General features: G+C 43.8%; 1 protein-coding gene across 2 annotated transcripts in view; it reads left to right on the top strand.

Moving 5' to 3' along the window:
- adgra1b (adhesion G protein-coupled receptor A1b) overlaps window positions 1-22,464 on the top strand; it is a 287,261-nt gene that overhangs the window by 249,051 nt on the left and 15,746 nt on the right. The window contains exons 16-18 of one of the 2 annotated variants that reach the window (XM_014200092.3): window positions 1,168-1,291; window positions 14,494-14,639; window positions 20,048-20,089. In XM_014200092.3, coding sequence (XP_014055567.2) covers window positions 1,168-1,291; window positions 14,494-14,639; window positions 20,048-20,089 — 312 coding nt within the window. The remainder of the gene's footprint in view (window positions 1-1,167; window positions 1,292-14,493; window positions 14,640-20,047; window positions 20,090-22,464) is intronic. The other variant, XM_014200102.3, reaches the window with a different exon arrangement.

The raw sequence follows: 22,464 nt of genomic DNA, 5'->3' as shown, positions 1-22,464 counted from the left end.
CTCGGGGAAACGATGAAGTGGAGGGGTGCCAGGTTAATGCACTTGAACCTGTGAAAGCCCATAGCCAAGCTCATGAAAAACACTGGGAGGCAGGTAGAGGCTGCAGTGATTTATGGGCCTCTCCTGGAGCCTCCTGGGTCGAGTTCAGCACCTGAACAGCAGCTCTTCCTCTCCTCTCTGGCACATAACACTCAGACACGCCTCGTAGGTTATTGTTGCTTTCTCTCTTTCTCCCTCTCATTCGTTATCTCATTACTTCTCACTTTTTATATATATATATATATATATATCTGTCTATCTGCCTATCTCGCTCTTGTTCTTGCTTGTTTTCACTCATTCTCACTCATTCTCTCTCTCCCTGGCCTCTCTCTCTCTCTCTCTCTGTTATCTCACTCTCTGGTCTCTCTCTCGCTCCCTCTCTGCCAGTTTGTTTCTCACAGACAACAGAGGTTTTTTCCTGTACACTTTTCCCCCCTGATTTATAATCACACTGGTGAACATGATGAGGATAATGCTGATTTAGGATACTGGATAGATGTCAGGATAATTGTTTATGTTGTTTGTTTCTATCTAGTTTATTTGCCCTGGATATTGCGTCTGGATTGGCTGATCCATATAGCCTTAGTGTTTTTTGCAACAGCTGGACAAGGAGTAGCAATATAGGTTAAGTGGCATGCCCAAGGGTGCATAACACTAGTTGATTTCCTATTTCACAATATGGGGTTCTATTGTGTTGCATGTCAATTGACTCAGTCTACTGGAATCAATCAGTTTTAATATATATTTTTTTAATATTGAGCGGACCCAATTGACTGAACTTTCATCTCCTTATTTCTCATCCCCCTATTGTCTCTTCATCCCTGATCTGAACGATGAATCGTATGACATGGCTGGGCTTTGAAGTCGGTACATTCATTGAATCAAAATGGATATGTAGATTATTTACAACATTTCATTTGCAAACGATGCAATGCATTCCACCAGATTTACACCTCGCCCCCCTTGTATCCTCGTAAATGATCTGAATGATGAACCGGCTCTTTTTTTAAACGCTCATAATTTCAACGTCCTCTGCGTCCATGTTTAATCCATTCCCCTGATATTCTGTGCCATTCATATTTATTTGACTGACTATTTATTCGGTGTGGGTTTCTCTTCTTTTGGCAGCACAATCCGCATCAGTCGGAAGGGATGGCACATGCTCCTCAACTTCTGTTTCCACACAGCTCTGACCTTCACTGTGTTTGCCGGAGGCATCAATCGAATCAAATACCCCATCATCTGTCAAGCAGTAAGTGCACTGCCTTTTCATTCCTGCCCTCTCAAAGCTCTCTGGGGGAATTGATTATGAATGTCTATTGAGGTGCACTGTGGCGGTGGTTGTGATGCTCTGTGTGCACGGTGTAGTACTCCAAGCTCTCCTCCTCTCTCGCTCTCTCTCTCTCTCTCGCTTGCTCTCTCTCTCTCTATTGTCCTTCTTTGATGCTCTGATGAATAGGCTCCACCAAGGCTTCGGCACGACTCCCTACACACGGTGTGAGACAATACAGTCCACACAGCTTAATACCCAACCACTATGGTACACACATGAATGCTACAGCTAGCTAGCTGTCTTCCTGGTTGGCCGTACCTATACTGTGATGTTGCCTGTCCCTCCAGGTTTCCCGCCCCGGCCACCAGGGGCTTTGTACCTAGCAGTTTTTTGTCCTAATGAGGGTTTTGTTTTGCTGTCGTTCTCCGGGGGAGTAGGAGTATGGCTGCCGTTACTGCTGTCGCCTACTGGTTGACTCTGCCTGCCTCTGTGGCTGGCACCTCCATCTCTTAGCCTGAGGCTGTGAGCGAGAGAGAGAAAGACAGAGAGAGAGAGGGCAAGAGAGAGAGAGAGAAAATAGTGAGGGAGAGCGAAAGGGGGAGAGAGAGAGAGAGACACAGAGGCACCAGCCAGCACTGCGGGGCCTGAATGCCTGTGTAGGTTAGCTAACGGGAGTGCTTTCTCTCCTGCTGGGTGCAATACCGCTTGGCTCTGAGACGTTCTAAAACGGAAGAGATCATGGGAGATGTGTCACTGTGAGAGGATCCTGCCATATATACTGTTTTTAGAGGAGAGTGTGGAGGCAGCAAGAGCAGGATAACGTTGGGTTGGCTAATTGGGGCATGAGGGGCGTCCTTGAGTCCTTACTTAGATAAAGCAGCTCATTGGAGACACCAGGTAAGAGATGTTCCAGCTTTTAAATACATCTAGAGATGCTAACCTCTTCATCAATCGTTGGCTTAACTGATGCTGAAGTCTTAAGAAAACCAAACTCCGGTATGCATGCATATTGTTGATTTGGGAAGATTGATAGGACGATGATAGGTAGATGGATATAATGGTTGGTGTTAAAATGTCAGGGTTAGCGATAGACTCAATCGTGTCTTGACAAAATAAGGAGTAAGAAGACCAGACACATTGTTAAGTTTTGGGAGATTGATATCTAGATGATACTGTAGGTTTTCAAAATAAATTTGATACATCAATTGGAACATGTCAGCCGAGAGAGGATATCTCTCCTCAGCATGTGGGCATTTAGCTGGCGAGAGATTTCTGTTTTTTCTTTCTTTCTACCTTTCAGTTGAGGTTTCAAAGGCTTCCAACTCATCCTCTATTTATATCATCAAGGCTCTTCTTCTCTCTTCAGAACCAGGCAGAGTCACTTGGGACACTGCTGAGGCTGCTGCCTCTCCATCCCGTCCACGAGAAGTTTAGACATCGTCTTGTTCTAAAATATAACGAGTCCACCTCAATATAGAGCTGCACAGATCTCTGTAGCTCACTTTATCTTATGGAAGCCAACAGTGCCTGGCGTGCTTTGGCTGCCTGTCAGGAGTCTTGGCATCACAGAGAGACAGCTAGCTAGGCTAGGAGCCTCTGGTTCATGTCACGCCCGTCAAGCGAGTGTTGACGTCTACCAATGACACATTTCGGCCGGTGTAATGGCATGAAACGCGCGCCCCCCCCCCTATTGACCCACCTGTTCCCCCGCCGTGTAATGGCGCATTATTACGGGACAATTAGCATATTCCCCATCAGATTCGCTGTCTACATGGATGCATTAGCAACACGTTTATGAGCAGCCATCTTGCCGAGATGCCACCGCTTGAGAGATGCCTGTAAAGAAACTACTGCAATCGATCAAATCTCCATGCTTCTCTCACACATGTAAATATTACCCATCTCTCAATGTAATCATCACAGCAGGTGTTTATTCTGCACATGCCTCTGGTGCTCCTCACCCCTGGCTATTTTTCTGATTTAATCAGGTTGCCTAATGTAGAAACACTGCATTTTTAATGGGTAACAGCCTAAGTCGATTCTTTGGGTCCAGTTTGATTCTTTGGGTCCACCCCTCCTCTCATCCCGATGGGTTTGAGGCTGTTCCCCTGTTCCCAGCAGTGGTGGCAGTATCTGGGATGATTACATGGTCATTCACTGGAGGAGCTGGCTGTAAGGATATGTGTGATCACACACACCCTACCACCCTCCTCCACCCCTCCAACCTCTGCCCCACTTGTGGATAGATCCCTCTCAGGTCCAGCAGGGATCCACTTCCCACATGGGAACTGCTACTCGCCACCTCCTCTGACAGGCAAACTTCAAGGAGCCCTGGAACTGACTCTGGAAACCTCAGTCAGCACTTAAAGAAAATGCAAATCCCCTTCCTCCACCAACCTCCTTCCACCAATTATATCCCCTGCCCCTCTCCATCTCTCTCTCTCTCTCTCTCTCCCATACCTCTCTCTCTTCTCTCTCTCTGCGTCTCCTCCTCCTCTCTCGCTCCCTTCCTCCACCCACTGTTAGGGCTGTGATGGTCATGGAATTTTAGATGATGGTAGTTGGACCACACGTCATGGACACTGACGTCTCGCTTCCAGACAAACTTGCCACCTTCTTTGCCAGCTTTGAGGATAATACAGTGCCACCGTCGCGGCCCGCTAACAAGGACTGCCCCCCCCCCCTCTCCTTCTCCGTGGCCGATATGAGTAAGACATTTAAACGTGTTAACCCTTGCAGGGCAACTGGCCCAGACCATGCTCTGACCGGCTGGCTGGTGTGTTTACGGACATATTCAATCGCTCCCTATCCCAGTCGGCTGTCCCCACATGCTTCAAGATGGACAACATTGTTCAAGTACCCAAGAAGACAAAGATAACTAAACTAAATGACTACTGCCCCGTAGCACTCACTTCTGTCATCATGAAGTGCTTTGAGAGACTAGTCAAGGATCATATCACCTCCACCTTACCTGCCACCCTAGACTCACTTCAGTTTGCATACCGCCCCAACAGGTCCACAGACGATGCAATCGCCATCACACTGCACACTGCCCTATCCCATCTGGACAAGAGGAATACCTATGTAATAATGCTGTTCATTGACTATAGCTCAGCATTCAACACCATAGTACCCTCCAAACTCATCATTAAGCTGGAGGCCCTGGGTCTCAACTCCGCCCTGTGCAATTGGGTCCTGGACTTTCTGACGGGCAGCCCCAGGTGGTGAAGGTCGAAAAAAAAAACATCTCCACTTCGCTGACCCTCAACACTGGGGCCCCACAAGGGTGCATGCTCAGCCCCCTCCTGTACTCCCTGTTCACCCATGGCTGTGTGGCCATGCATGCCTCCAACTCAATCATCAAGTTTGCAGATGACACAACAGTAGTGGGCTTGATTACCAACAACGACGAGACAGCCTACAGGGAGGAGGTGAGGGCACTCGGAGTGTGGTGTCAGGAAAACAACCTCTCACTCAACGTCAACAAAACAAAGGAGATGATCGTGGACTTCAGGAAACAGCAGAGGGAGCACCCCCCTATCCACATCGAAGGGACAGTAGTGGAGAAGGAGGCAAGTTTTTTAAGTTCCTCAGACAAACTGAAATGGTCCACCCACACAGACAGTGTGGTGAAGAAGGCGCAACAGTGCTGAAGTAATTTCTCTTGACACCTAAAACCCTGACAAACTTTTACAGATGCACAATTAAATAAATAAATAGACTCATATCACTGGCCACTTTAATAAATGGATCACTAGTCACTTTAAACAATGCCACTTGAATAATGTTAAAATGTTACATTGCTCATCTCATATGTATATACGGTACTTTATACCGTCTATTGCACCTTGCCTATGCTGCTCGGCCATCGCTCATCCATATATTTATATGTACATATACTTATTCCATCCCTTTAGATTTGTGTGTATTAGGTAGTTGTTGGGTAATTATTAGATTACTTGTTAGATATTACTGCACTGTTGGAACTAGAAGCACAAGCATTTCGCTACACTCGTATTAACATCTGCTAAACGTGTATGTGACCAATAACATTTGATTTGATTTTGAGTGAAGGAAAAGCAGCCAAAAAGTGCTCAGCATATGTGGGAACTCTTTCAAGACAGTTGGAAAAGCATTCCAGGTGAAGCTGGTTGAGAAAATGCCTAGAGTGTGCAAAGCTGTCATCAAGGCAAAGGGTAGCTACTTTGAAGAATATAAAATAAAAAAATAAATACCTTATTTACATAAGTATTCAGACCCTTTGCTATGAGACTCGAAATTGAGCTCAACTGCATCCTGTTTCCATTGATCATCCTTGATGTTTCTACAACTTGATTGGAGTCCACCTGTGGTAAATGCAATTTATTGGACATGATTTGGAAAGGCACACCCTGTCTATATAAGGTCCCACAGTTGACAGTGCATGTCAGAGCAAAAACCAAGCCATGAGGTTGAAGGAATTGTCTGTAGAGCTCCATGACAGGATTGTGTCGAGGCACAGATCTGGGAAGGGTACCAAAAAATGTCTGCAGCATTGAAGGTCCCCAAGAACACAGTGGCCTCCATCATTCTTAAATGGATTACGTTTGGAACCACCAAGACTCTTCCTAGAGCTGGCCACTCAACCAAACTGAGCAATTGGGGGAGAAGGGTCTTGGTCAGGAAGGTGACCAAGAACCTGATGGTCACTGACAGAGCTCTAGAGTTCCTCTGTGGAGATGGGAGAACCTTCCAGAAGCACAACCATCTCTGCAGCACTCCACCAATCAGCTGTGCCAAAAGGCTCCTGAAGACTCTCAGACCATGAGATACAAGATTCTCTGGTCTGATGAAGCCAAGATTGAACTCTTTGGCCTGAATGCCAAGCGTCAAGTATGTAAACCTGGCACCATGCCTAGGGTGAAGCATGGTGGTGGCAGCATCATGCTGTGGGGATGTTTTTCAGCAGCAGGGACTGGGAGACTAGTTAGGATCGAGGCAAAGATGAACGGAGGAAAGTGCAGAGAGATCCTTGATGAAAACCAAACCTGCTCCAGAGCACTCAGGACCTCAGACAGGAGCGAAGGTTCACCTTTCAACAGGACCACGACCAGCCAGAGCCCGGACTTGAACCCGATTGAACGTCTCTGGAGAGACCTGAAAATAGCTGTGCAGCAACGCTCGCCATCCAACCCGCATTTGGGTATTTTAAATGTGGTCACCTAACTGTCATGAGTACGAAAAGGAACCAGCGGGCAAGTGGCTCCATCAGTTATTTGAGTGCATACGGATGGCAGTTCTTTTTCCCCCTGCCCCTCTTTCTGCCCAGTTGATAATGGGCCATTGTAAATTAAAACTAATTTTACATATTAGTAAAGACAAGATTAAATTGAGAATAGTCTCATGTAAAAAGTATTTACAAGCAAAACCAGCCAAGATTACCTTTTGTACAACATAACTGCAATCTTAAAAAACTTTGTGGGTGTATGGATGTCACTGTCCCTGGCCTGTGCATCATGAGGCAAGGAACAGAGAGCAGGATTTTTTAGCGACTTTTCTCAAATCATCAATAGCAAGTCGCATCATGCAGGCCATATATGTTTTTGATTTCTAAGACATACTAAGGTTTGTATCATTCACAACTAAAGTTTCCAAATAACGCTAAATCTAGTGTAGAGGACCTGTTACAAATGATGACTTTTAAGCCCAACATTGCCACATGTGTGCGCACTCGCTCTGGAATGGGGAAAATATAATTCATATTGTATTCAGCTAAATTCAATTATATTCTTCTTACTATAAAAGCATATAATATAAAATAGTCGCAAAGGATTTATAAACACATTTTGTCTGCTAAATGAACAAGCCTACAGCCTATGGCATGGTGCATAGCCAGATAACATACAGTAGGCCAACTCATATTTTGTTCTTCTGAATTACATTTTCTTCATATCATAATGCCCTGCCTACAATAAATAATGGATTTATTGTTATGGTGTATATTAAATAGATTTTTAAACTTTTTTAAATGTAGACACACGTATCAGCGGCTTGTATGCATGGAGGCCTGGAGATGCTTAACGTGTTTATGTTAATTAACAGTCAATCACCGTGAGACCTGCATTATTTTACATGACAATAACCCGGCTGACAAAATGTCATGGCCGACACAGCACTAGCAGCACCTTGAATACATTGTTGTTTGACATGACAACGAATGAATAAGCCAGGAAGGAATTACTGACAGCGTAGGAACCAAAGCTAGCCAGCTAACTAGCGAGTAGAATTAGCAGCTAACAGTATTTATTATAGCCACAACTTGCTAAGAAAAGACAAACTAGCAGACAGTTTGCAGACAGTAAGCTACTCAAACTACTAGTGTAATTATAGAACGCTTGTGGAAAGCAGCATTGTTGTCTCCAACATCTTGTTACATCTATCTGACCATGTAGACTGCAGAGTGAACGGCAAGAAAGTGTTCCTGACTCTGTTGCTGAGCAAATACTCTCTCCTTGAGTGACAGTGGGCAGGGCTTGGAGTGGAAAGCGGCATGTAGCAGAAGGGAGAAAGACAAGGGAGTAAACTATAAAAACAGACATTGCACTCACTGGAGTTGTGTATCACATTTAACAAACCAAACATTGAAATACCATTATAGAAGGTAAAGTAAAAACCCAAACCGGTCCATGCGTCAGTACCGGTATATAGTAAAAAACGTAATACCGCCCCGCCCTATGATCAATTGATGTTTACTGATTGCAGTAAAACTCCGATGATGGAGCTAAATGTGGAATACTCAGAAATGTGTAGTTCTGACTATGCTCTTCAAGAGTTGATGGTATTAAAACAAAATAGTTATTAAAACCAAACAGCACGTAGTTGTCAATGGTTTTAGCGAAGCTGGGGGGGGGGTCTCCTTGCCCCCCAGCAGCCAAAACGAACGCTATTGTGACGTTTTATAGCCTATAGGCTATATCAGACACGTTTCTTCTCCTTTGTTTGCACAGGATTTTTTTTGTTGCCTTTTTATAAGCATATTTCATGCAATTCTACTACACTTTATATGACTGGAGACATTAGCAGAATCGTTTTATAATATGACACAAATTACAGGCCTGTCTGCTCTGCTGACACTGACAAACAGATCAATAAAAACAACATTGTCTGATCCATATAATATGTCTACGAGAAGGGAAGACACAAATACAATATGACATCAATCTAACCTGGAGGAGGACATTAAGAGTCCAAAAATACATTTTCAAGTGGTACTCACCCAAGACTAACCAGGTTTCTCTCCAACCTTTTTATGCGAGTAAAGTACATGTTGCATTAAAAAAAATGTCACGACAGTCCTGATGTAAACAGCAAATGTGTCGGCACACTTTCCAAATGTCGACAAAACAAAACGCGCTAGACAAGGTGGGATCTTTTTGTGTCTGTAAAATTAATTATGTGAGAAATGGAGGTGTAAACGCTTTTATTCACAAATATTTATAAAATAACCGTCATATCGAAGTAAACTTGGGAGTCACGCGATGACATGTTGTGTGGTCTTCCCACTTCCCAAATGAAATAAGTTATGATGAACTTCACAGGGTGGTGAAAGTGCAAGGTGATGGATGAGCTTGAAGCTCCTTTCCAATAAATATTGAGGGTCTTATTCTGGTGACATGATCATTGATGCTTGGCTGCCATTTGACAAATAAAAATACTCTCGCTCTTTTGTCCATTATAATATACAGTTGACGTTGGAAGTTTACATACACTCAGGTTGGAGTCATTAAAACTCGTTTTTCAACCACTCCACAAATTTCTTGTTAACAAACTATAGTTTTGGCAAGTCGGTTAGGACATCTACTTTGTGCATGACACAAGTAATTTTTCCAACAATTGTTTACAGAGAGATTATTTTACTTAAAATTCACTGTATCACAATTGCAGTGGGTCAGAGGTTTACATACACCAAGTTGACTGTGCCTTTAAACAGCTTGGAAAAATCCAGAAAATTATGGCATGGCTTTAGAAGCTTCTGATAGGCTAATTGACATAATTTGAGTCAATTGGAGGTGTACCTGTGGATGTATTTCAAGGCCTACCTTCAAACTCAGTGCCTCTGCTTGACATCATGAGAAAATCAAAAGAAATCATCCAAGACCTCGGAAAACAATTGTAGACCTCCACAAGTCTGGTTCATCCTTGGGAGCAATTTCCAAACGCCTGAAGGTACCACGTTCATTTGTACAAACAATAGTACGCAAGTATAAACACCATGGGACCACACAGCCGTCATACTGCTCAGGAAGGAGACACGTTCTGTCTCCTAGAGATGAACGTACTTTGGTGTGAAAACTGCAAATCAATCCCAGAACAACAGCAAAGGACCTTGTGAAGATGCTGGAGGAAACAGGTACAAAAGTATCTATATCCACAGTAAAACGAGTCCTATATTGACCCAACCTGAAAGGCCGCTCAGCAAGGAAGAAGCCACTGCTCCATAACCGCCATAAAAAAGCCAGACTATGGTTTGCAACTGCACATGGGGACAAAGATTGTAATTTTTTGAGAAATGTCCTCTGGTCTGATGAAACAAAAATAGAACTGTTTGGCCATAATGACCATCGTTATGTTTGGACGAAAAAAGGGGAGGCTTGCAAGCCGAAGAACACCATCCCAACCGTGAAGGACAGGGGTGGCAGCATCATGTTGTGGGGGTGCTTTGCTGCAGGAGGAACTGGTGCACTTCACAAAATAGATGGCATTATGGGGAAGGTAAATTATGTGGATATATTGAAGCAACATCTCAAGACACCAGTCAGGAAGTTAAAGCTTGGTCGCAAATGGGTCTTCCAAATGGACAATGACCCCAAGCATACTTCCAAATTTATGGCAAAATGGCTTAAGGACAACAAAGTCAAGCTATTGGAGTGTCCATCATAAAGCCCTGACCTCAATCCTATAGAAAATGTGTGGGCAGAACTGAAAAAGCGTGTGCGAGCAAGGAGGCCTACAAACCTGACTTGTTACCCCAGCTCTGTCAGGAGGAATGGGCCAAAATTCACCCAACTTATTGTGGGAAGCTTGTGGAAGGCTACCCAAAACATTTGACCCAAGTTAAACAATTTAAAGGCAATGCTACAAATACTAATTGAGTGTATGTCAACTTCTGACCCACTGGGAATGTGATGAAAGAAATAAAAGCTGAAATTAAATCGTTCTCTCTCCAATTATTCTGACATTTCACATTCTTAAAATAAAGTGTTGATCCTAACTAACCTAAGACAGGGACTTTTTATTAGGATTAAGTGTCAGGAATTGTGAAAAACTGAGTTTCGATGTATTTGGCTAAGGTGTATGCAAACTTCCGACTTCAACTGTAGGTAGGCAATACCCACACTGTACTGTATATGCGAGTTGTTGGCAAGAGCGCACGTATCAATACCGGAGTGGGCACTTTTTTTAACGCTCTAGTTTTTTGTGACAAAACCATCAGTAAAGTTGAAAATGCAATGGAAACCCATTTAACAAAAATGTTTATTTGGTACATGGGACTGTAACCACAAAAGTTATTTTTATGTGCACAACGTCATCAAGCACAGCGTTTTATCCACAACAAGTCAGTATGATGGGAACACCTCTGGTGGGGAAATGTTTTCTGTAGATTTTAGAATATTCGCATGGAAATCTGTCACCAATTGGATGGAAACCTAGCTAGTGATAAAGCGTAAATGTGTGCACTCACCGGGGATATGGCCGATGTTCTCTGCTGGTGTCAATAAGATACTGTTTGCTCAATTAAGTCGACAAATTTGATAACTATCCCATGTGAAAAAAATACTATAGTTTACTATAGAATACTACAGTACTTACTATAAAATCATGTAGTAAACTATATAATACTATAGGAAATACCACTGTAATGTCCGCAAAAACACTACACTTTAACTATAGTAAATACTACTGTATTTAATTTGCATATACCCTGCCCATTTCCCTCCCTCATATCCCAATTTGTGCCACCCTTAATTGATAGACCTACATGCCAAGTATAGAGCATATGTTTTGTTAACTACAGGTTATAGAAAACTATCTGCTCAGACCCCAGTCCTACCTACCTACATACCTACAGGTTATGGAAAATGTGTTATGTTAGTATTTCTCCAGTAGGTTTCCTCAAGGATAAAGCCTCTACTTCTATGTCAAAAATAATAAAACAAAAACGCTGTACAAGTACTACAGTAATGTCAGCAAAAACACTACAGTAAATACTACAGTATACTACAATCTGCAAAAACACCACATTATTTACTATAGTATATACTACAGTATTTATACTATAGTTAACTGTAAATACTGCACTATACTACAGTGTATACTACAGTATTTATACCATATTATATACTTTTTTATGTGGGTAAAAGACAGATTACAGTATTTTCATTGTCTTCACTTTACAGCAATAGCAATTTTCCAAACTATGTTTTCCTTCAAATGTCCTTCAGAATGTAGGAAATGCAATTTAAATCAATCCACAGCTTATTTTTCTTTTATTAAAGAAGGTTATGGTCTTGTGTGGCCAAATCATGCTTTCTGGTGTAGTAGCCTATTTGGATTGATTTGATTTAGTTCTGTGAAGACAGGAGTAGGCTAATTAGGCTTTATTATCAATGTAATTCAGTTTATGGAAGCACCGGCTATGCCCCTCCCTCACATAGACTTAGGCTACTGTGTGTGTGGGTTTGTGTATACTTAAATTATACAGACTAATTGGTCAGAAGAGGGGTAGAAGAAGCCATCTAGACAACCAAGATATGTGTTAAACATGGGAAGAATACAGGCCTATTAATATCAAACAAACAGAATGAGCATTTGTAATTTTACGTGTGTGTTTGTGGGTGGGTGGGTTGGTGGGTGGGTGGACTGGTAGTGCTTGCTGAGGGAATTTATCAGTCAGTGGTCCTCTTATTCCCTCCAATCTATTCTCCCCCATCTTTCTATCTCTCCTCATCCCTCTCTGCCTACTACTCTCTTTCCCCTACTCTCCATTGTTCCTTCCTTTCTCTCTCCTGTGTGTGTGTGTGTGTGTGTGTGTGTGTGTGTGTGTGTGTGTGTGTGTGTGTGTGTGTGTGTGTGTGTGTGTGTGTGTGTGTGAGAGAGACGAGGGACAGGCGCTAAGCAACATTTCTCTCTCTCCCCCTCAACTACGTTAGCGGACTAGCTAAAAACAGCGATTCTAAATGCAGTCTCAATTGCTGCATATCTAATTGTTCCTAAGAATCTGAGGTTTAAGTTTATTGAAGTTTATTTTAGTTTTGGGCCTCCCGAGTGGCGCAGCAGTCTAAGGCACTGATCAGTGTTAGAGGCGTCACTACAGATCCAGGTTCAATCCCAGGCTGTGTCGCAGCCGGCCGCGACCCATGAGGCGACGCACAATTGGCCCAGCGTCGTCCGGGTTAGGGGAGTGTTTGGCCGGCTGGGATGTCCTTGTCCCATCGCACTCTAGCGACTCCTTGTGGCGGCCGGGCGCATGCACGCTGGCGTCGGTTGCCTCCGACACATTGGTGCAGCTGGCTTCCGGGTTAAGCGAGCAGTGTGTCAAGAAGCAGTGCGGCTTGGCAGGGTCGTGTTTCGGAGAATGCATGGCTCTCAACCTTCACCTCACCCGAGTCCGCACGGGAGTTGCAGCGATGGGACAAGACTGTAACTACCAATTGGGAAGAAAAAAGTATTCACAACATATAAAAACAAATATTAATGCAAAACAAATCTATTTAAATCAGTGTTTATCATAATAAGCACGAGCGTCAAACAGTATAATTCTCACTCAGCGTCCAGATTTTGTCACGTGACCTAACACTCTACCATAGGAGCAAAGCAGGAAGTAAAATTTGTGCTCTGATTTGTTGATTCAACTCAACTGACATTACAAAAAATACATTCTATTGCAAGAGCTAACGTCATCAGTTAACATCATTTTTATGACATTCTACATTACCATGGAAATTATTGCATCACAATATCAGGCAGCCATTGCTAGTGTACCCATGAGTTTAACAGTCAAATTGCAAGGGTTAGAGGTTCCAAGCCTGTTCTATTCATTTTTATTTCTATGTGTGCTGTTGCTACATTGTGGTCACTTCAGTCAGATGTTCGTTCGACAAAAATAAAAATTATTCAGTTATGACGGTTCTTTTATTTTCATGACGGTCTCCATCCATAACCATCGGTTATACGGTAATTGTGCCACTCTCTTGTGAATGTGCTGTTCATATCTTCTTGAGGTCAAGGACTGGTTCAGTGTGTGGCAATAAGACTCACTCCCTGAAATGTTTTTACTTGGGTTCCATTCCATCCTACCTTAGTGGTTGCTTGTCCATTCAGCCAGCATTCCTTTCAGTCCAAAGCGTGTGGGTTAGAGCTATGATTGAATCACAGACCACCACCTACTCACTGTGAGCTTCTTCCACCATTAACCAGCCTCAAGGTTATTTCCAATCAGTATCATGTCTGACTCCTGTATGGCTCCTTTAGTCCCTGTAGAGTTGGTTAAGCCTAGCAGACTGGAGCGAGTTATTTGATTGGATGCCTCTTAGTGTTGGGTCTGCTGAGCAAACTGAGGAGTGTGATTGGGAAAAGAAAGACGCAATGAATTTCAAATTTTCTCTCTCTCTTTCCTATTTTCTCACTCTTTTCCTCTCCCCGTAGCTGTCTTTATTTCTCCTGATGAAGCCTCAAAACAATGCGAGATCAATTCACATTCAAGCATAATTCATGAATACAAGAACAAGAGAGGATGGAATACAATGTCTGTTTAGAAAACTAGCATCGCATTTTGTAAAGACCATTGTAGACGTGACTGACATTCATATTGTTGTTTATTGTTGACGGCTCAAGGTAACTGTCCTGAGTCCTCTAACGGTATTGATGACGGGTGTGTCCCCGAGTACGCAGGCGCGCAAACCATTTTGCATGAGTTAAAAAGTCACAGTCTTCCTGCTCCTGCTGGGATTGATCTCTGGAAAGACACTTGAAGTGACATTTCATGACATGCTCCTTGTGTCCGGAAAATAACTCTCTCTGTGAATCAACTGGGTTCGAACAAGTGGAAGTGAGAGGGACATGAAGAATGTGAAGACGAGCCTTCTATGATGTGAAGATAGATACAGTGAGTAACCCATGTCTGTCTGTGTCCCCTGGTGCAGGTTGGCGTGGTGTTACACTACTCGTCCCTCTCCACCATGCTGTGGCTGGGGGTGATGGCCCGGAACATTTACAAGCAGGTGACCAAAAAGCCCCTTCAACACCAGGACAGTGACCCGCCTGCTCACCCCAAACAGCCCATGTTGAGGTAAACACAATCCTCCTCTCTGGGTGACCCCGTGTGTGTGTGTGTGTGTGTGTGTGTGTGCACGTGCAGCTGATCGTGCTTGTTGTGAATGTGCTGTTGGTATCTTTTTTAGGTCAAAGATTGGTTCGGTGCACAATTCTATGCTTTCTTATTTAATTTCTTTCCCTGCTATACTGTACACAATAGTATTGGCCTGCTCTTTTTTGCCAGTGCTTATTAAATCTTCATTCCCACTTAATTCAAGCCTTTGGATACTGCTTCTCTTTTATTAGAGGGTGTGGATTTTGAACCTTTGTCTTAACCTTCCTCTAATGTTCTGTTTCTGAAACGCTGTTAGCTACAGAGAGAATGATCATTAGCCTTGTAGTTTAGTAGGTTCAAGTTGTATTGTCAAACGCACAAGTACAGTGAAATGCTTGACTTGCAAGCCCTACCCAACAGTGCATTAAGCAATATCAAAATAGCATAGCTAATAAATAAATAAATATATAGTAAAGAAAACACAAGAAATAAGAAATGAGAGAGGCAGCTATATACAGGGTCCGTGCCAATACCAAATGTACAATGTGCAGGGATACTGGAGTATTTGAGGTTGATATGTACATGATAAAGGATGATAAATAAGGATGATAAATAATAATACTAAACAGTATGGCAGCAGCATAAGGTGTGTGTGTGTGTGTGTGTGTGTGTGTGTGTGTGTGTGTGTGTGTGTGTGTGTGTGTGTGTGTGTGTGTGTGTGTGTGTGTGTGTGTGTGTGTGTGTGTGTGTGTGTGTGTGTGTGTGTGTGTGTGTGTGTGTGTGTGTGTGCGCGCAAGACTGTACGGGTAGGCATGATAGGCAGATATACATGTAAACCGGGCTGAAATGTGACTAGTAGCAGGAATATGTAAATACTTATGGCAATATATTAGTGGTAATATATACATGTAAACAGGATTAATAGTGACCAGTAGAAGGATAAATAGATACCAGAAGGTGATACAACCAGTCAGGATGCTTTCGATGGAGCAGCTGTAAAAGTTCCTCAGGATCTGAGGGGCCATGCTAAATCGTTTCAGCCTCCTGATGGAGAAGAGGAACTGCTGTGCCTACTTCCCGACGGTACTGGTGTGTGAGGGCCATGATAAGTCCTAAGTGATGTGGACACCAAGGAACTTGGAGGTTACTTGAAATGAAGGATATTATAAGCAAGACATGCTTGGTAGATTCTGTATAAACCTTAGTTGTGTGTGTCTGTTTTTGTCTTTTCTTCTAATAGCACAATTACCATGGGTTTCACTTGGAGAGTTACTGGTTCATTTATCTGAAGAGGCGTCTGTAGCTAGTTTACATTCCCTGCCTTTTGGCTTTGTTCACTTCATGCACTTTATTGTAATATTACTGTCACTGCACCAAATGTATACAGTTTGGCTCCTCATTAGCTAGTGCTTCTCTTACACTTACTAATGTCAGGAAGTAAAATGTTGAACTTGAGTCACTCTCTGCTTTAGGGAAGAACTTTTAGTTTGAATAATATGACACACCATTTGGAAATGACTCTGATAAATACCCTAGATTGCTGGGAGCCGAGGATATTCTTTTTAATCAAACCCATTTCAGAAATGGGGCCTGTTCAATTTAGAGACTCCTGTTAGTGTGGTAGAGATGCCATTCAACGAGCTGTCTGCTGCTTAGCAACTATCACTAAGCATGGAGGTAGGGAGGGAGAAGATACTGACGTTTGTCCAGGGAACATGTGTTTATTAACATCATCATATGCATTATCATCGTCATCTCCCGGTCATTATCGCTTTCACAGTCACTGTTCAGCGTCTTGTCATCAATATAACCGTAGGAAATGGAGGGGAAGCCGCTGTGGGAAAATGTATCTCACAGGACGTGTCGGTTCGTTGGCAGGATAACAAATTACGGTGACTGTGCAAGGATGGTTTGCAAACTGACGTGTTACACATATGACTCAATGAATTATATTCCAAACTCAAATACGGGGAAAAGTCTGAGAGTCTGTGCCAAGTAGTAGGTGACTGATGGGTCAGAGTAAACTATAGAGGTACTCATACTCTCACCCTCCGTTTTTTTCTTCTTATGGTTTTGAGTCCAAGTACCTATTGAGGTAGACAGAGGAAGTTGTTTGGTTTCGATGATGATAAATGGGTTTGGTTTGTGTGTTGGCTGAGTCCTCTGGCTGAGACTGCTTCGCTGGGAGAGAGTGGGAGAGGGAAGAGCAATAGTGGAGAGAGAGAGAGAGAGAGAGAGAGAAGAGGAAATAGTGTTGATCCGGCGAAAGGAGAGAGAGAGCAGACTTAAACTATTACCTGTTACCATGGTGCCCACCCAAGGCTCGACACAATTGCCTCAATCGCCTGTGAGCCTGCTGAGCCTGCTGAGCCTGCTGAGCCTGCTGAGCCTGCATTGTACGTCAGCTTTCAGAGCTGTGACCTTATCACAAATCTCAATCTGTTTAATGTTTGATCATGGCTTTAATTCATATCCGCTTAAGTGCACACATCCGATTTAACGTCACTTCCTGTGTTATATTAATTTACTTATTTCTGTTTCTGCATATGCTGGCTTCACGTGCTTGTGGGAAATAGAAACTGGGAACTAAGAAGTGGTAGGTCCGACATGATTGCGAACAAGTGCTTTTGAAGTTTGAACAATTCTTCAACCAATCCGATTTTAGCTAGCTTGATAAGCTTGCTAACATTGCTAATAATAAAGTTTAGCTACAGGTAACTACCAAAATAAAGATAACACTTGAGTAAATTAGGGACACAGTATATTGAAAGCAGGTACTGTACTTTCACACAGGTGTGGTTTCTGAGTTAATTAAGCAATTAACATCCCATCATGCTTAGGGTCATGTATTAAAATGCTCAGTGTGTGTAAAATTCCATCAACAAATGATGGAATTTGTCATGGAAGAATGATGGCACATCCCTCCAATAGAATTACAGACACTTGTAGAATCTATGCCAAGGTGCATTGAAGCTTTTCTGGCTCGTGGTGGCTCAACACCCTATTAAGACACCTTTTTTTATGTTGGTGTGTCCTTTATTTTTCTCAGAGCTTCCCGAAAACTCCGATAGCACGTGAACGCAACATTACTCATTATGCTTGGCATCAGCTTTGGGACAGTGAGACACTCCTTGCTCGCTGGAGGAAAGTGCTGTGTGTGCGCTTTGCCGATCACAACTCTACTGTGTAACTCAATTTGAGCAAATTCGACAGGAAAGCCTGTTGGTCTAAGATAGGTTGATGCGTGGTGATGGGAGACAGACGGACAGATAGCACACCAACACCAGGTTTACCATAGAATCTTGAAGATGGCAATGTCATTGTAGCGTTAAAGATATGTTGCCACAGGCTTTGACACTTTACTCAAGGAGAACTGTCGAACATTTGAAGTCACAACAGTAAATAAATAAACGGAGACAAAGAATAAATAGAAAGTGCTGAAGTAACTTCCCAGCTGGCACGTTACGTTCTCTGGATGTTCATCTGTTTATGGTATCAGTTTGGTTCTGGGAACCTTCCTCTTGCATCATTCTTTCTTTTGAAGAAGCTTCATGGAAAATCTTGAATAAAAAGTTGATTACACCCTCCTTTTCAATTATTGTATGGTACAATATATGAAATCCAGGAAGCCTGTAATGTCAACATTAGGTATTCGGTGCACATTCCTTCCTGAACCATCTGCAGCTGGATGCCAGTGAAAGTCATTGAGGACAAGGACCCTCAGCCTCTCTTCACACTCCTCGACCACCTGCGCAGCACAGGGAGGGGGATTTCTGGAATTTTCTGGAGGTGTGTGTCTAATGCTTGCCATCAGAGGGGCCCAGGCAATGAGACTTAGCCTCTGGAGACAAATCCATTTTCCTCATCCTTCTCCTATCCCCCCTTCTCCTCAGCCCAGAAAAAGCCAGGTGACAGAATCTGATGGCAGCGGTTTATTTAGGCTGTCAGATAATCCGGCATTCTGTCACGGTGACCTTTGTCCAATTGACCCCTGTGTGTGATGTGTCGGCCCCACTGGTTTAATGCTTAGGATGCAAATAAGTACAGGAGATAGGGTACTCACTGAACACTCACTTCACTTCATTAAAAATTGCAGTTGAACTGGGCTATATTCTCTCTTTTGTTGTTGTTGCAATACAGTAATAACTTCAGTGGTGCAGTGTCTGTGTCAGTATGCAGTGTCTGCATCAGTATTCAGTGACCCAAAAATAGAGCGCGTTACGGTAAGCAGCACAGCAACCAATTACACAATGCGGCTTTATTCACCCGTTTTTGCACCAGTTTCCTCCATCATCGGTTAATATCACAACATGTGGACTGGCCTGAGTGCTCCACTCTCTGTAGTATGTCCAGGGCCAGAGAGCAGAGACAGAGGACAGTACATAGACAGAGGACAGTACATAGACAGAGGAGAGCAGGAGGAGGCACTTCTCACTCCGGGGTCTTTGGATGTCTATTTATATCAGTTGATGATTACTGCTGCTCCCCAAAACTGATCTCAAAAGTGGCCGCCCTCTGCACTGTCTGCCATTTTGTGTCGTGAGTTTAAATGACTCTTTAATGGAGAGCAATACGATAAGAGAGAGAACGAGAGCGAGACACAGAGAGAGAGAGGGGGGGGGAATGAGAGAGAAAGACCTACAGTAAGGATGTGTTCCTGTGTGTGTGCGTGCGTGCGTGCGTGTATCTGTGCATGCGTGATTATGTGTGTGTCAGCCTGGCATGGAAGGCTGGAGTTGTAGACTGGTGATTGGTTGAGATAGAGACGGGGAATAGGGGTCATAAAGCACTAGGCTTTAACATCCCCTGGTCCTCTCGTCTTTATGCTTATCTCCTTGTCATGTGTGTAAATGACTTTCTGTTGGAGTGTCCTGAGGGAATCACTCCCACTCAGATAATGACAGCCCCGGTGATGCTCCCGCTTCCACCTGCCTGCCCAAACATCTTGATTGTAATAGAATTTTGGGATGGGGGAAGAGGGAGAGAGGTGGGGACAGAAGGGGTTGGGTAAAGGGGAGAGAGCAATAGCAAGACAGACAGAGGGAGAGAGGGTGGGGACTGCATGTTCCTGCTTTGTGTTTTTTCCAGGGCTGAAACAGTGATAGGAAAATATCTCAAACAGTAATAGAGACATCTCCGATTTGAGGAGAAGTGGATGTACCAAGCAGTGTGAACATGCTCCAGCACGAATTAAGCTGTTTGTCTACTTGTCATGTGTTATACTGTGTCTCAGAGCTGTTCTCATGTTGAGGAGTTGTAGAGTTTATACTGTGCAGAACAGGAGAGAGGAGAGTTGGAGGTCAATTTGTACTTCTTCCTCTCTCTCATGCTGTCTCTCATTCTCTCTTTTTTCTCTCTCCCTCTGTTTTCTGTCCCTTCATCTCCAGTCTACAACCCAAGCCGGCACACAGAGTGAAGCACATCCTCAGGTCTCTTTCTTTTTCTTATTTTTCTCTCTTCGTGTCTCTCGCGCTCTCTCACACTGACTGACTGACTACTGACTGACTCTCTCTCTCTCTGACTGACTATCTCTCTCTGACTATCTCTCTCTCTCTCTCTCGACTGACTATCTCTCTCTCTCTCTCGACTCTCTCTCTCTCTCTGACTGACTATCTCTCTCTCGACTGACTATCTCTCTCTCGACTGACTAGCTCTCTCTTGACTGACTGACTATCTCTCTCTCTCTCTCTCTCTGACTGACAATCTCTCTCTCCCTCTCTGACTATCGCTCGCTCTCTGTCTATCTCTCTCTCTCTCTCTGACTGACTATCTTTCTCTCTCTCTCGACTGACTATCTCTCTCCCTCTCTCTCTCGCTCTCTGACTATCGCTCTCTGACTATCTTTCTCTCTCTCTGACTATCTCTCTCTCTCTCTCGACTGACTATCTCTCTCTCTCTCTCTCTCTGACTGACTATCTCTCTCCCTCTCTCTCTCGACTGACTATCTCTCTCTCTCTGACTGACTATCTCTCTCTCTCGACTGACTATCTTTCTCTCCCCCTCTCTCTCTCTGACTATCTCTCTCTCTCTGACTGTCTATCTTTCTCTCTCTCCCTCTCTGACTGACTATCTCTCTCTCTCTCCCTCTCTCTCTCTCTCTCTCTCTGACAATCGCTCTCTCTCTGACTGACTATCTTTCTCTCTCTCTCTCCCTTTCTCTCTCTCTGACTATCTCTCTCTCTGACTGACTATCTCTCTCTCTCTCTCTCTGACTCTCTCTCTCTCTCTCTCTCTGACTGACTATCTCTCTCTCTCTCTCTCCCTCTCTCTATCTCTCTCTCTCTGACTATCGCTCTCTCTCTGACTGACTATCTTTCTCTCTCTCTCTCTGACTGACTATCTCTCGACTGACTATCTCTCTCTCTCCCTCTCTCTCTCTGACTATCTCTCTCTCTGACTGACTATCTCTCTCTCTCCCTCTCTCTCTCTCTGACTATCTCTCTCTCTGACTGACTATCTCGCTCGCTCTCTCTCTGACTGACTCTTTCTCTCTCTCCCTCTCTGACTGACTCTCTCTCTCTCCCTCTCTCTCTCTCTCTCTCTGACTATCGCTCTCTCTCTGACTGACTATCTTTCTCTCTCTCTCTCTGACTGACTATCTCTCTCTCTCCCTCTCTCTCTCTCTCTGACTATCTCTCTCTGACTGACTGACTGACTCTCTCTCTCTCTGAATCTCTCTCTCTCTGACTGACTATATCTCTCTCTCGACTTACTATCTCTCTCTCTCTCCCTCTCTCTCTCTCTCTCTCTGACTGTCGCTCTCTCGCTGACTATTTTTTGGGGGAGTTTGAGTGTTTGATGTGGAGGGCTCTGTCCTTACTTATTTTCTTGATTCTGTCCTTTGTCTTTTCTTTCAATTTGTATTTTCTTTGGAGGAGGGTTAATGCACTATTTGTTTTAGCGGTATTCACAGGTTTTTTCAAAGTTAGGGTGGAAGAGGATAGAGTTAGTTTCCTGGGGTTTGGAAGGTGTGGTGTGCGCGATGGCTTCTCAGCCTAGCGCAGAGGAGACGCTGTTGATACGGCATGGATTCAGGTGTGTTCCTGAGAATGGAGTTAAAGTGGAGGAGGTTCTGCTCGCAGTCGGTGAACAGGTAGGAGCTGAATTTATACATTCCGCTTCTAGAATGAACAAATCTGTGGTTGTGTTCATGAAAAGAGCAAATTTGGTTCTTAGGCTAATTGCTAGTGGAATATTTGTAAGGGGTGTGTTGGTGCAAATTTCGCCTCTTTCTACCCCTTTCGACCAGGGTGGTAGTTGCAAATTTGCCTCCGTTTATTACGGATGATCAAATCAGGAAAGAGTGAGTCGTTCTGGTAAGTTTGCTCGCGGTTTTCGTGTACTGTCGGCAGGTTTTCAGGCAGATGCCGTTAAGCATGTTGTTTTGTTCTGGAGGCAAGTGTCATGTTTCTGAATAACAATGAGCAACAGCTAAATGTGCATTTTAAAGTAAGGCATGGGGAGGGGCTCTACGCAGGGTTTGCCAGCACAGATGGTCTACAGTATTTTGAGTGTGGAGATTTGGGGCATAAGAGCTTAGCGTGCCCACATAAAGGCCATAGACAAGGTGAGGGTACAAGCGCCCCCAGTGGGGGAAATCGAGGTCAATGTGCAGGGGACAATGAGATGCAGGCAGCAGAGGCTGGGCCTAGTCATGCCAGTGATGGTGGTGTAGATGAGCCTGAGCCTAGTCAGGCTAGAGATGGTGGCGTAGCTGAGGCTGGGCCTAGTCAGGTTATGCTAGTGGATGAGGAGAGTATTGTGGGGAAGTGTAAGAAACTGGGGGGGGGGGGGGGGGTGTCAA

Source organism: Salmo salar, chromosome 01, assembly GCF_965601325.2.
Source record: "Salmo salar chromosome 01, fSalSal1, whole genome shotgun sequence".
Classification (NCBI taxonomy): Eukaryota; Metazoa; Chordata; class Actinopteri; order Salmoniformes; family Salmonidae; genus Salmo; species Salmo salar.
Note: the sequence above shows the minus strand (reverse complement) of the source record. Positions and strands in the feature narration are given on the sequence as shown.